The 16,081-nt window shown below is 36.0% G+C and overlaps 1 protein-coding gene across 2 annotated transcripts; it reads right to left on the reverse strand.

Moving 5' to 3' along the window:
* Positions 1 to 1,184: 1,184 nt before the first annotated feature.
* Positions 1,185 to 15,153, reverse strand: CREG1 (cellular repressor of E1A stimulated genes 1). 2 transcript variants are annotated; one of them, XM_029286443.1, is made up of 4 exons: positions 14,841 to 15,152; positions 4,968 to 5,087; positions 2,842 to 3,029; positions 1,185 to 1,715 (listed from the first exon to the last, which is right to left on the reverse strand). In XM_029286443.1, coding segments are annotated over exons 1-4 (561 nt in total). In that variant the 5' UTR covers positions 15,093 to 15,152; the 3' UTR covers positions 1,185 to 1,714. The 2 variants fall into 2 exon arrangements, with proteins under 2 accessions (XP_029142276.1, XP_015682907.1); XM_015827421.2 differs by lacking the exon at positions 1,185 to 1,715 and having other exon boundaries at positions 2,841 to 3,029; positions 14,841 to 15,153.
* Between the last annotated feature and the right edge of the window lie 928 nt (positions 15,154 to 16,081).

Below are 16,081 nucleotides of genomic sequence, written 5' to 3' on the forward strand. Positions count from 1 at the left end.
GTCATCCACAAATCCCCAAGTGCTATAAATTACATCTTGGTGCTACAGTACAGTCTGAAATAGACTGGAAAGGTTCAAAGATCATTTGTTTCCTCCAAGGTGTTAGGACTGCAAACTGCTGCCTTCTCTACAACTTCCCTAAGAATGGAAAGAAAATAATGATTATAATTTACTACATTTACACTCTCAGCGACTCTGGGAAGTTGGACAGCATATGAGATAGAAGACTGAACAAAAATTGTTTAATCCCATTGCATCCAATAATGGCGTCTTGAATCACCGTAGCACCTTCCTCTTCAATAAAGAGGAATTCACTATTGGCTTGTATTCCTTCAAATTCTGCTATTATGTTACATTCTGGATACAACAGCAATATTTTGGTTTTTAAAATAACTATCCAAAATTGATAAAATATAATCGGTATTCAGAATTTAGAGAAATAAAAAATAATGCACAGAGATTTACATAAATGAAGGTCACTCATGCTAAATAGCTTCATTCATCAAACAAAACCATCGTTTGTTGAATAGGCCCAGTGGCTGGGTTTACCCATCAGGTAAGAGCATTAACTATGATTTTAAAACCTTGGTAGAGAGACGAAAGCAAAAGGAAACAAATTACATTACTATTTAGTGCTAGAGGTGAACTTGATACCAGGTTCAAACTAATTGGAACAACATCTAGGTATTGAACTATATATTATGAATATCCATTTTTAAGGGACTGGGAAGTTCTATTTTTAACAGTAAAATAGGAATATGGATGAGAAGTGCAGGATTTTTTTCACTTAGGCTAAGCTATTCATATATTATATCATATCATATCTTTATTATGGCCATAGATCAGCACATAGCCATTAAAATAAAAACATGTTCTAGTAGGCACAGCACACTAATACAAAAGTGATAGATTATGTAATCCATGGTAGCAATTTTTTTTAAAAAAAATAATGTTCATATTTCATTACCCTTTCTGTTGCTCTTGTAGGCAATTGAAGAAATTTTACAGAATTGCTATTGTCACGTTTTGTTTAGCCTTCATTTTTCAAATCACATATCACTGACTAATTCACACATTTCATTACTTTTATTTAATAAATTTATTTAACCACCCATTTAGAAATGGAATTCTGGTTGGAGAAAAAAGATAATACATAATATACAATCAAATCAATCAATGGTGTATGGTGTACAATTGTTTTTATAGTTGATTTCAACAATAAAATTATACAACAGGTGAGCAGGGACTGAATCCAAGATGCTGTTTACAAATGTCTAAATCAAGACATAGTGCAGATGAATATATGAAAATGTTTGGTCACACCAAAGTTAAGTTTGCAATTATTTTTCTTCTCCCAAATTTTCCTTCTGTTTTACGAATACATCCTTCTTGCCCCAACTGAATTTTCATTTTTATAAACTTGCTGAAAAATAGTTAACTCTCTTTAAAAATCTGAGTCTTAAAGGCAAAATGCATTATGCAGGCTGTGCCAATTTGTGTTCATAGTATAAGATTTCTTGGCATTAATTTCAGACTTTTAAAAGCTGGTGGGGAGGGGCTGCCCTCACAAAAAGTGTATACAGCATAAACAATTGACCAGGATTTGAAATGAATATGCAAATTTTGAGTTTTGCACAGTTCCCATAGTGTCCTTATCTTCTTGTTATGGAACTGAAAGGAGAGATGTTCAGTTGCATCCCAAAAAATGTTAATCCCTACAAAGGATAAACAAGAAAAATAGTTTAAATGATATTTTGGCACTGTGAAATAATCATTTTGGCACTTTTTTTCAAAATTCTATGATAAAAGCAAAGCAACTACAAGGCAGAGAAAAATTACAGCATGAGATTTTGGAAAGCCACTATCAGCCAGACCAGACAATACCAGAATAGATGGCACGGTACAGAAACTTCATTATCTTTTATGCATATTGGGAAGTACTTATGCAAGTACACAATCTCATGTAATTCTATTTTGGCTATCAGCTATCTGTCATTTTGGGATAAGCCCTAGGATGTGACATATTATACAGTAGTCAATTTTGTCAAAAGTGAAAGGAACAAAACAGTTTCATTTTGTTTTTTATTTTATTTATCTATCTAATTTACACTGCCTCCCATTTTGCAAGAAGTGACGCTGGGTGGTGCACAACTATCAGATGAAACAGCAAATGTAAAAACAGCAGATATAAAATATAAACATCCATATTAATAAATATCGTAACAATCAAACATTCAAACCATAGGCAAAAGAAGGATAAGGATACTCAACAAATGGAGCCGTCTAAGTAAGACTTCAGTTCCCTGAGAGTCCCAGTCTTGAGGGCCTTTTGTAATGTCAAAAGGGATGGAGCTAAATTAATTTCAAGCAGTGGGGGTGGGGGAAGGATGTTCCAGAAGGCAAGCACTATGGCAGAGAAGACTCTGATTTAAGCAGGTAAAGGATTTTAACCACAAACACATTAAAACGATTTTGATAAAAAGAGAGAATTCAAGTTTGTACTATATGTACAAACTCCAGAAGCGGTGAATGCTCCAACACTGGAAGTTTTTAAGAAGAGACTGGATGGCCATTTGTCTGAAATGGTATAGGGTTTCCTGCCTGAGCAGGGGGTTGGACTAGATGACCTCCAAGGCCCCTTCCAACTTTATTATTATTATTATTATTATTATTATTATTATTATTATTATTATTATTATTATTACTATTACTATTACTATTACTACTACTACTACTACTACTACTACTACTACTACTACTACTACTACTATGTGTCAGAATCATAAATCACAACTTCAAAAATATTACTTCAAAAGTAATATAACAAAACCGAGCACTTACTAGGGTAAAGCATTAAAATATTCTTCTGGGGTCACAGTTTTGATTCCACCAAAGAAGTCTAGAAGCCAGATGTTGATGATGTTCAGTTTGGCAAAAAACCAGTTATGCCCTTTAGGCCAAAATGCCATTTCAGGATGTCTACTGAACAGTGCTGTCTTTGCAAAATCAGCTTCTGTACCATTCTGAACCTAAAAAAAAGAGTTTTCAGCAACATAAAAGACAAAAAAATTTGTTAACCATTATACTTTTCTGCAAGTCTTCTCAGGATAGGACAATCTAGGACATACCAGAACATATAGTTAGAATTTGAACAGCTGTCCAGACACAATCCAGTGGAATTGTTGACTTTGTCCTTAGAACTGCAGCCTAGCTAATAGTCTCACAACCAATAGTTGGAAAACTGTGTGTCTGATAAGTTGCACAAAAAAGCAGCACATGCTGCTTTTGATTTGGTCCTGGTTACTGCTTGGATGACCTTGTAGTAGTTGGGAATTTTTAGGACTGGATGGTGGCTAAATTTGTTTTTAAAACTGTACTAAATCAATTTGTTATGACTTATCAGGTTAGGATACAAATCGGACATGATAAAAGTTTATGTCAGGTAACAATGAGAAAAATTTGAGAAGAGCAGTGTGGCCTTGTGCAGAGTTTTGCTCTTCAGCAATCATTGAGAAATGTATGAAAATGAGAAGAAAGTTTAGTGTTCATTTGTTGATTTAGAGAAAGCATGTGATAAAGTCAGTAGGATTTATTTACAGAATGTTTTATGTGAATATGGAGTTGAAGGCTAACTGTTGAATACAATATGATGGAGATATGATGGAGATAAAGATGGAGAACAAGTTGAATGCTTAATAAATGGTTTGACATTGAACACAGAGTAAGTCAAGGATGTGTACATGTACCCATATATTTATGGATATATTTATAAGGAATGTTTGTGATGAATATGAAGGAGGATTGGCTGGCACTGTGAATGAATTTGTACTTTTGAATGCAAAGAGCCTCATATTATTGTCTGAAAACTGAATGTATCACTGTAGTAGGTATACTGTATTTATTATATGAAGCAATGAAGCATATGGATCTGATAATTAATGCATTAAAGAGTAAAGTAGCTATTTTAGTAAATAGTAAATAGTTTCAGGTTTACATAAATAGTAAAAATATTGAGCAGATAGATGAATTTGTTTATTTTGATAGAATAAGATATGGAGGGGTATAATTAGTGGCATTGAAAGAAACTAGAATTAGTTGTATTTCTTTCTTTTTTTCCTTATTTCACATCTTTATTTCTTGGGGTCACCGTCTTTTACATTCTGCAATATGAAATAATGTCACAGGTACGATATGTGCCACAGGTTGCCCACCCCAATTTCAAACACTGATGTCATTTGAACTATAATACTATAGACAATTTCTTTGGAATAATTCCTACTAAACTCAACAGAACTTGATTCTCACCCTCTCTACTACCACCTGGTTCCTTGAATTAACTCTGAAATGCAAAGCTCCAAATGAAGATTAAAACAATATTGTTTTATATGGTGTTTATTTGTATAGTTATGCTGTAGATGTTTTATTGTATTTTTATGAACATGTTGAAACTGTCAAAAGTCTCTTCTGACAGCAGCAAGCACATGCCTACATAAACATGTTTTGCCACAATAAAAATGAATAAACCTGTTGTAGTATAAAGTTTTGTAGGCCAAAGATTTTTTCATCACCTTGCCAAATGGGAAGAAGAGAGCAAATCCTCTCTGAAATACCAAAACTAAAGAGCACATCCTTTTTAGCAATACTTTAATCACTTACTCAGTAGTTTGCCACATAATTCACAAACTATGTGAGATGATTCAGTTCCAGCAGCGGAGTCCCGTACATGAGGAAAGTAGCTTGGTAAGGCAATGCATTGTCCTATGTGGCTATTTCCTCATCACAAATTAAGAAAGTCCCTTCATTACACCAGGGTCAAATATTTGTATGGATTTTTATTGTTAAATATGCAGGCTCAGGAGACAGAGATTAACACCAAGGTTTAAAACACACTATTATGAACACTATTTTCTAATTCCGAGCCAGTATTTACATCTGTAGTCTTGTTACCAGCACAAATATTGGTTTACCTTCTCAACTACGCCATAGAATATCACGTGGGCACATAGAGGATTTTGAGGATCATAACCTTGCTTCTTGCAATAAGAAGTCTGTGCCAAGGACATAGTTAGGGAGGCATTTGCATTCACCTGAAATACAAGAGGTAAGCTGGATTCAATCAAAGTTCCAGTCCATTGAGTAAAATAATGCATAAAAGATAATTTGACATAAATATACTTGTCTAAGGTAATGTACCTAAAAACACTTGAATTTGCTTGTTTCGTTTTCTATTCAGTGTAAAAGTTTAAAAGTCACATGAAGTTGATTCAGCCTTTTCTATAGGCACAAGACTGAATTGTGACCTCTTGAAATATTCAAACAAATTTATTTTTGGGAAAAAGTGAAGTTATAGAAGCACATGATTTAAATACTGTATAAGCATTTTACATTTCTTGCTTCAATATTAACCCAGATACAGATTACTAAGTTCCAAGAATTTGCTGATTCATGGCTGAGTATATTATCTGTGGAAAATGTCTCCAGCTGTCATCTGTATTGCTGGAGATAAAAAGAGGCACTTTTTCAGATACTGTCCTTCCGAATGAGGAAAGGACAAGTTAATCACATGGTCCAATAAGCACCATTGAATTAACAAAAACATTTTTAGAAATACAACCCACACAGTGGTGGGATTCAGCCGGTTCACATTAGTTCAGCAGAACCGGTACCTAATTTTTTGTTGCCCAGGCCCAGAATGGACTTCCGGAAGCGGCATCCACAAAGAGAACCGGTTGTTCACATATTTGAATCCCACCACTGAACCCACAGCACTGAAAGGTTTCTTTAGGATCTTCATATTTTATAACACCACACAGCAGAATGTTACATTTTTCTTTTTTCAGAGAAAGAACTTTATAACCACCTCTAATAGTTCATATCTGGCAAATTGTACATTGATGACAGGGTAAATCAATGAACTCTAATTTCAAGAACAGAGTTCCAAAATGTATAAGCCTGTCCCACATGAAGCACGTTTATTGGAATCATCTAAAATGTCACAAATAAGCAAAATGTTTTCAAGACCTCTAGAATTCTATCTTTCTTACCATCTATGAAAAAAGGAGTGAACATTTAACATTAAATCTAGCTGCAATATTTGCATAAAGTTCAGATATAAATAAGCTAACAAATGCTAAACAATTTTTAGAAGAGCTTGTGATATTCACTCAAGTTTCTAATGAGCAAGAAATCATTGTACTGTATACAATAAATAAATGAGTAAGTGAAAACTTTAAAAAAGCATTATCCAAATCAAATAAACGTAGTAGAAGGTCATGTTATTTATAGAACTTTGTTTTGTCAAGTACTTAGTACAGAAGTTGACAAGATACAGCTTACTTGTTTAGACATGCTTTTCTTGAGAATTTAAGATTTTCAGAGTCTTACAAGCTTAACTTTAAGTCGCTAATTATATATTTGCAACAAACAAAATGTGTACAAATGCTAGACTAGAAAGCATTTCAGAGAGATGGCTGAGGTCCCAAACAGGAGTGGATATTTTCAAAATCTGAATTCAGGTCTAGCAACATACAGATTAAGGCTGTCACAACTTCCTGCATACGTCAGAAGGGAAGAGAAGGCATTCCATGAAGTTCAAAGTTAAAGAGGGTAGAAATGTTTGTGGCATAACCCTCATCAAGTTATAGTAATCTATCATTAGAGGGTTTTTTTCTTCGTTGCCAATCAGAAGCAGGCATTGAAAACATGCACTAGAACAGAGGTACCCAACATTTTGGGCACCAGGGACCGGTTACGTGGAGAGAGGTTTTTCTACGGGCTGGAGGGGGCATTGTTTTGTGTGCTGCCTGCATCCTGTGGATGGGGCTTTCCTTGTTTGTGTGGACCGGTTGCTGGCATGCTGCAGCCTGGTATTGGTCCAGGGACTGGGGATTGGGGACCCCTGCACCAGAAAACACTGGCAACAATACTTATTACCACTCTATTAAAGAAATATGGAACCAACTGTAAACTACGTAAGATAATTATAAATATATCATCATGAAAAACTATCTATCTATCTATCTATCTATCTATCTATCTATCCATCCATCCATCCATCCATCCATCCATCCATCCATCCATCCATCCATCCATCCATCCATCTATCTATCTATCTATCTATCTATCTATCTATCTATCTATCTATCTATCTATCTATCTATCTATCTATCTGCCATTTTTTCCATACAATGAAAGACCAATTGAAAAAAGAAAAGAAAAAGAGAAAAAAAGGGAAAAAAGGAAAAAAGAATTAAAGTTAAAATAGCTTCCTACTTTCTCTTCTACAAATACTGTAGATACAATTTTATAACCCCTCCTTCCTCTGAGGTAGTGTATAGGTTTCTTCAGTTCCTTATATAGTCCAAGTCTAACTTAAACTTCAAACATACTGTAAATCAACATTTCATTTCTTCACTTTCTGTACAAAGTCCGTATAAGGTTTCCAGTCTTTCAAAATAATTGGCTTCATTTCAAATTAGGTAACTATCAGATTAGTCTAAACTACTACAATCTGGTGTCAGTGTTCAATAAACTGAAAGACTGCACATAACTTGCTATATCACCATTTTAATTTGACTTGAATCTATAGCAGACAAGATATCTGTGTTTTTAACAAATACATAGAAGTGTGATTTCTCTGAGACCTTTATCACCCCAGAAATCAGATTTAAAACAGTCCTGCTGAATTCTGCCTTCAGTAGAAAGAAATTCTGTCCTGTACTATGATATATTTCTTTTCAAGTAACAGTTACAGCCAGAAGGCGTCATCTACTACCTGTATTGTGTCATATGGATATAACAGAAACATCATTCAATCAAAATAAACCCAAGTAGCAGCAGTAAAAGATACAGTGAGCTATCTCTTTAGTTTGTTCCTGCTGAAAAAGCAATTACACCCTGTTAAGATGACACAGCATTTTTAGGCTAGTCCAGATGACATTTTTCTATGCATCCGCATGACAGATTCTCCTACTACACAGTATCAGTTGTGAACAAATACTGATACATTGCAAACTACATATAACTTCATATCCTTTACCCCCTTCAAAAATCAGGTTTATTTGTTGGTCTTCTGCACCCCAGCATCAGCTGAAAATCGTATACAACCTATTGAGTTAGTTTTCTCATTGGAAACTGCTTGCCACATCACTGCTTCCCAGATCACATTTTAGTCCAGATGAGAAAAAGTTCACAATGCAATCAGATCAGCATACATCTTTCTCAGGATTTGCAGCCAAGTCTTAACTAGTAGACTTCTTAAGGGTTACAACCATGGTTTTTAAAATTGATCTGCATCTGTTACCCCAAAATCAATTTTCCTTTGCAACTATCCCCTCAGAAAAGACGTTTTGCAAATCATAGATATGGAGGTGTCTAAATGTGTCCACTGAATCACTTGTAACTGAATGTGAGTTTGCCATAGTATCATCTAATTATCTTTAAGTATTATTTATTTCCTCATGAATCATAACAATTTCTATTCATTTGACTGATACTCCCTTGAAGACAATTTAATATTTAATTATCAATATTCAAAGTACAGAGAGGTTCAGTTCAAGTTAATTCAAAGGTAGTGATGAGGCAGAGAACATTCTGCCTATGGGAGCAATCACTCCAGAATCATTGTGGGGATTTTTCCCATCCCATAATTCTTAAGAGTACTGTGACAGAGCACTACTAATGCAATTTATTTTAAAACCTGACACAGACCAGTTAATAGCTGTGAATATATTTCATTATCAAGAAAACATAGATGGGCAAAGATATTGTAATTCATTCTTTTGTCCTATTGTGATGTGGGGAACCCCGTCTCTTGCTAAAAACTGTAGTTGACTCAATTTTTAAAAATCAAGTTTAATAAATCCAATTTAATAAACCCAATTTATTAATATTTATCAATGTTATGAAAGCAGAAATTGTGGAGGATTTCATCCCTTTTTTCAGGGAAAAATATTCTTAAAGTAAAAAGAAGAAAATAAATCAAGCTTGCCCTATATAGGCTTGTACTTACTTTTTCAGGTTAAGTAAAAATTATTTGAGAAAGAGGAAGTTCTCCAAACAGGTATGTTTTCAATACCTCTTTTAATCTTTGGTTCCTATGAAATTCCATCTCTTTATTACACTTGGAGCCTTCCTTTATGGTTCTATGTTTTAATTACCTGGACTAAGGCAAGCATAATTATTATGATATATCACTTACATATCTATTAGTGTATGTAAGTATTTGGTATAATAATAATAATAATAATAATAATAATAATAATAATAATAATAATAATAATAATAATAATAATAATAATAATAATAATAAAGTTGGAAGGGACTTTGGAGGTCATCTAGCCCAACCCCCTGCTCAGGCAGGAAACCCTATACCATTTCAGACAATGGCTGTACAGACTCTTCTTAAAAACTTCCAGTATTGGAGCATTCACCGCTTCTGGAGGCAGGTTGTTCCACTGGTTAATTGTTCTGTCAGGAAGTTTCTCCTTAGTTCTAGGTTGCTTCTCTCCTTGATTAGTTTCCATCCGCTCCTTCTTGTCCCGCTTTGGAGAATAGTTTGACTCCCTCTTCTTTGTGGCAGCCCCTGAGATATTGGAACACTGCTATCATGTCCTCCCCCGTCCTTCTCTTCATTAAACTAGACATACCCAATTCCAGCAGCCATTCCTTATATGTTTTAGCCTCCAGTCCCCTAATCATCTTTGTTGCTCTTCTCTGTACTCTTTCTAGAGTCTCAACATCTTTTTTACATCGTGGTGACCAAAACTGGATGCAGTATTTCAAGTGTAGCCTTACCAAGGCATTGTATAGTGGTATTAATACTTCACGTGATCTTGATTCTATCCCTCTGTTAATGCAGCCTAGCACTGTGTTGGATTTTTTGGCAGCCGCAGCACACTGTTGGCTCATATTTAAGTGATTGTCTACTAGGACTCCGAGATGCCTCTCACAGTTACTACTATTGAGCAAGGTACCCCCTATACTATACCTGTACATTTGGTTTTTCTTGCCTAAATATAGATCCTTACCTTTTTCACCATTGAATTTCATTTTGTTAGATAGCTCCTCCAGATTCTCCTGTATCTTAAGCCTGTCTACTGGAATGTTGGCTATTCCTGCCAGCTTGGTGTCATCTGCAAATTTGATGAGTTCCCCATCTATCCCCTCGACCAAATCGTTGATGAAGATGCTGAAATGCACTGGGCCTAGAACAGAGCCCTGGGGCACCCCACTACACACTTCCTTCCAAGTAGATGCAGTTCCATTGAGGACCACACACTGAATACGGCCGGTCAGCCAGCTAGGAATCCATCTGGTGGTGATGCTGTCTAACCCACATTTTTCTATCTTATCAAATAGTAGGTTGTGATCTACTTTATCAAATGGTTTACTGAAGTCCAAGTAAATTATATCCACAGCATTCCTCTGATCCACTAATTTTGTCACTTGGTCAAAGAATGTAATAAGATTTGTCTGGCATGATCTGTTTTTGACTAACCCATGTTGGCTTTTAGTAATGACTGTGTTTGCCTCTAGGTGTTCGCTGATTTGTTGTTTGATTATCTTTTCCAGAATCTTCCCAGGTATTGAGGTCAGGCTGATAAGTCTGTAATTTCCTTGATCCATTTTTTCCCCTTTTTTTGAAGATGGGAACTACATCAGCTCTTTTCTGGTTCTCTGGTAGTTCCCCAGTGCTCCAGGATCTTTGAAAAAATATAGTTCAGTGGTTCTGATATCACATGTGCCAGTTCCTTGAGAACCTTGGGGTGTAATCCATCTGGTCCTGGTGATTTGAACTCGTCTAGGCTGGACAGGTGCTCACTTACCATTTTCTCGCCTATCTTAACTTGTGTTTCTATTCTGTTTTTTATGGCACTATTTTTGATAGGTTGGTCTGTTTTTTCCCTTTGTGTAAAGACAGATGCAAAAAAACTAGTTAAATAGTTCTGCTTTCTCCCTATTGCTTGTCACCTTCTTGCCACTTTCCCCCACTAATGGACCAATCATTTCCTTAACTTTTTTCTTGTTTTTTACATGTTGAAGGAAGCTTTTTTTGTTATTTTTTACTTTTGTCGCAAGCCTTAGTTCATTTTGAGCCTTAGCTTTCCTCACTTCATTTTTTGCAGGCTCAGGCTATTTACTGATATTCTGCCTTAGTTATGTGCCCCTCTTTCCACTTTTTATAATTGTCCTTTTTATCTTTCAATTTATCAGAGGGTTTTTTATACAGCCATGCTGGTTTCTTTTGAGAGCTGTTATTTTTCTTCTTTGCTGGTATTGTGCTAGACTGGGCTTTTATTATCTCACTTTTCAAAATTTCCCAAGCTTCTTGAGTTGTTTTCCCCTTGAGGATTCTCATCCATGGAATCCTTCCCAAGCCCTCTCTAAATTTATTGAAATTAGCTCTCTTAAAGTCCCAGACTCTAGTTTGACTGTGTTCTATTGCTTGTGCTTCCATAAAGTTGAATTCCAATATTGCATGATCACTTCCTCCGAAGGTTCCTGTGGCTTCAACTCCTTCTATCATTTTATCTCTGTTAGTGAGAATTAGATCCAATATGGCTAATCCCCTAGTTCCCTGCTCTACTTTTTGGGAGACAAAGTTGTCTGCTAGGTTTGTCAGGAATCTGTTTGATCTTCCACTTGGTGCAGAGTTTGTCTCCCAGTTGATGTCAGGGTAATTAAAATCCCCCATTACTATTGTGATGTGCTTCCTACATACCTTAGTTAGCTGACTAGCAAATTTCCTCTGTTTGGTTGGGTGGCCTATAGTATACACCTATGGCAATGTCATCCCCCCCCTTTTATATTGACCCAAATGCATTCAAGACAGTTTTCATCATTGTTGTGTTCTATTTCTGTAGAGATGTAGTTATTTCTTATATAGAAATAACCTCCTCTTTTATTTGGTCTGTTTCTTTTAAATAATTTAAATCCCTCTAACCGTGTGTTCCATTTGTGGGTTTCATCCCATGTTTCCGTAATGGCAACAATATCATATCTGCCCTCATTAACCTGAATTTCTAGTTCACCCTGTTTGCTGTTCATACTCTGTGCATTGGTGTATAGACATTTGAGTCCTTTATGACTGACCCTGTGTTTACTTTCTATATAACCTGTGTGGTGCCTGAGTTCCCCTATTTTTTTACCACCTATTTGGTTAGTGCACTTTGTGTGGCACTCGCTATTAAAAACTTGATTTTGCTTGACAGCAAGGTTTAATAATAGTTTATTAAATATATATATTACCTGACTCCCAGTGTCTCTCATTTATTCAAATATGCTGATCACAGCAGTAAATTAAGAAAAATGCACCTACACTTAAGTATAATATGGCTTGACATCTATATTTAAACACACGCCTACACTTCCAGTTACACTATTATTTTAGAAGATGATGAAAGACAAAGAAGAATGGATAAGAGTGAGGCCAAAAAATTTGAAATAAACTCATCAGAGTTTTGAGCTATCAAGAAAGAACTGAAAGAAACTCTAGAGAATGGCTTGTCAAATGTAAGATAAAGACTCTAGTAACAGCTAGCTAAGTCCCTTACAGATTGACAATTTTCCATACTAGGTTAAAAGAATGGGCCAGTTAAGGTTATCATTTTAAACAATCTTTTTTGGAAATGGACTTGAAATCCTATGCCCAGGTTCTATAAGAAATATGATTGGCAAAAACCTAATGGTGTGAACGTTCAGCTTATATGTGTGTACAAATTATCCTATCACAGAAATGATCTTCTTTCTAATCCTTTTTAAGCATCGATATCCCTAAAACTTCACTGCTTGGAAGCAGAACATGTATTTTTAATACTCAGCCATGATAATAGTAACAATGACCCCTCTCTACACAAATATCACAGTAACTGTCTTTATTCACATATTGCATTAATAATTAAATAAATCCATACCTTATTATAATATATAAAGTGACTTCTGTGGTCTAATATAATGCACAAATCTGCCTATTACAATTCACTCAAAAAACACTGCTTAAAAATATGGCTTAGCATAATTGGAGCACTATGGTAGTTGACTAAATATTGAAGGCAAGATGAAAGTATATGCTATTGACTTTAATACATAGTAAAACTATTGCTTCAGGTTTTCCAATTATATTTCTATTTTGTACAGCCTAAAATTCAGTCTGTTTTATTGTGATCAACTATAATTCCAAGGTCCTTTTCACAAATCTTACCCATATTTGTACACTTTTTCATAATATCTTTGCATTTGTCCAATTTAAAAATTTAGAATTGCCATCAGAATCTGCTGTTTATCATACAGGATAAAATACACCAGATCATCTTTATTTTGTTCTTGCAAGACAACTAGCCATTTTGAGAAAATAGGCGTTGCTACTTAAATTGAAGGAAAAATTATTGCCACTACAATAATTACACTCCATTCCAAACTCCAATATGAAAAAGTGAAACAAAATCCCATCCAGTTTTTCATACTATATCTAACTCAGCCTTAAGCCAGAGAGCTGGTATGGAATTCCTGCTCATCTTGGGGATGGGATTATTATTGTCAAATCTTACATCGTAATTCTCATGCCAAAAGGCTTGCTAGCTAAAGCACAGAAGCATGTACAGTATGTACTAAATGGAACATTCAGGACATCACATAAAAATCTGTTGTTTTATGCTGAAAAATAATTCATGACTCTTTTTGCATCATCCTCTTCAAAAGGTCAATACGTACATATGGAGCGGTCTTTAAAACTATGTTCTCATAACCACAGAAAACAACATGATTAATTTAATGTGACCACAACTCATCATAGCTTAATCTCAAAAGTGGAGAGCATAACCTGCAATACAGAGGAAAAACTAGTTCTGAAAAAAAAAACACCTCAGTACGTTTAAATCATTTTTGGTAATCTGACGAGTCTAAGCTTTCTCATAAGTTAGTTATAAGTGCAAATTTCCCTAAAAACTGACCGAAAATGCTGACAGTGGAATCTGCATTTTCTTCTTTTACGACCATGCCGGGCCACACATTAGAACAGGGGTAGTCAACCTTGGCTCTTTTATGACTCGTGGACTTCAACTCCCAGAATTCCTGAGCCAGCATGGAGTTGAAGTCCACGAGTCATAAAAGAGCCAAGGTTGCCTACCCCTGACCATGATTCTAGAAAGGACACTAGAAGTCACAACTACTGAGTATGACCTTCATCTGAACATGTTCTTCATTTGAAGACTTGCCCATTTCAAATCCAGTTGAAGGCAAATGTTAAGGAGAATTTGAACTGCACTGCAGCTGTTGGTGTCCAGAAGACAGACTGAACTCTTGGTGCAATGTTCCCGCTATGGTGAGATGTATCTAAATTACAGCCAATGTTTCTAAACCCGTACATGTGTAGTTTGAAATATTACGCAATTCTGCACAATTTTGTTCTTTTTGGTGATCCATGTCTCTTTTCTGGAATGATGCTTAAACAGCTAGCTTAAGCACCATACAGAATAGGTTTAAATTATTATAATTGTACTATAATACCTAATATTAGAGATGAACAAACAACTGCTCACCCTCTGCTGTAACAACCAATTAGCATCATACTGTAAGTCCACCCATGCTGATAATCATAGTAAATGGTTCTTCTTACACTTAATTTACAACAGCAGCAATTTACTACTATTACAGAAGAAATAGTTCATCCAGTTGCATGGCTGGCTCAGGAATTCTGGGAATTGAAGTCCACGAGTCATAAAAGAGCCAAGGTTGACTACCCCTGCATTAGAACCTCAAACCGCAGAGACCTTTTCCTAAACCAGCCGGGCACTGCCTTCAAAGGCAACGTACCCAGGACGAAGCTGTCGGCCACCGCTCACCTTCAAGTCATGCACTGAGATTTCCAGCTCCGTCAGGTACATATAAGGGACCCCACTACCTTTTCCCACCGGCCCATCGCTGACGGAAAACACATTGGCGAAGGGCTGGCCCCGCATCGGAGGATCCTGCGTGGAGATCGTGGCCAACGCGCCCCAGTCACACGCATGGGCCACGAAGCGGGCGACCCGTGCCGTCTCCTGGTGCGGCGGAATTGCAGTCACTCCCGCCAGCAACCATACCAGCCGCCACATCTTACGTCCTTCACAGACACTTTGGGAAAAGATCCCTTTTCGGGATAGGGGAAACTGGGCACTTAAAAAGCTAGGCAGTCCCGCCCTCCTTCACCGCATCCAATAATGTAGCTGCCTGCTCCTGAAAGTTCAAGTTGCTAAGATTTTCATCCAATGGCAGATCAGATCATCCCCCTTTTTTAACCAGTAAGACCTAACTAAGGGCGGAAAACATTGTGGGCATAGCTACATGTTGTGGGCGGGATTATACTGCTGTCCACCAATAATAATACGCCTTAAATTTCAGTAAACGAAACGTGTGGCTAGGTAAATAAGGAGGAAGCGATAAAGTATTTTTCCTGTTTGACTGGATATATAAGTGTCTTCGTAGAGTTATATGGTTGTATGGTTTAGCATGCTGACAAGCACAAGTAATTATGTTTTAATGACACATTGTTGTATAACCTAGCCAATTGATGTTAGCCTGTGTGCTATATGAACAGTTTGTGTAGTTTATGATTCAATGAACTGCTAATCAGCTAATCATAAGTATTAACGTAAATAAAACCATTCTAAGGCAAAATGCATAACCTGGTTTATCTGATTCACACAAAAACATGAGGGGGAAGTGGTATGTTTGGTTTGTGCCTACCTACTATAACTTTTAAATATAGTTCATTGGTACATTTGGGGAGTTCAGCCTAGCAAGAAAGATTAATTAGAATATTTTTGGCAACTTCCATAGTGGAAAAGTGAAACAAATGCCTTTTAAAACTAAGCATTTGTCTGAAGTGTTATAGTGAGTGCTATTTAGAGTATACCAGTGGATAATAAAATATACTGGAATTTACATCTGTGTAACGCCTATTTTGTGTTAGAACTGGTTAGTACTTTGATGGAGAACACCAGAGATTCCAAGGCTGATGGTGAAACTATCTTCAGGAGGTTTGTTCTAACATTGCCAAGAAACTACATGGATGCAATTCTCAAATCTTTAGGGTTTTTTTGTT

This window comes from Protobothrops mucrosquamatus, unplaced genomic scaffold (assembly GCF_001527695.2).
Source record: "Protobothrops mucrosquamatus isolate PMUCROS unplaced genomic scaffold, P.Mucros_1.0 scaffold3680, whole genome shotgun sequence".
Taxonomy (NCBI): Eukaryota; Metazoa; Chordata; class Lepidosauria; order Squamata; family Viperidae; genus Protobothrops; species Protobothrops mucrosquamatus.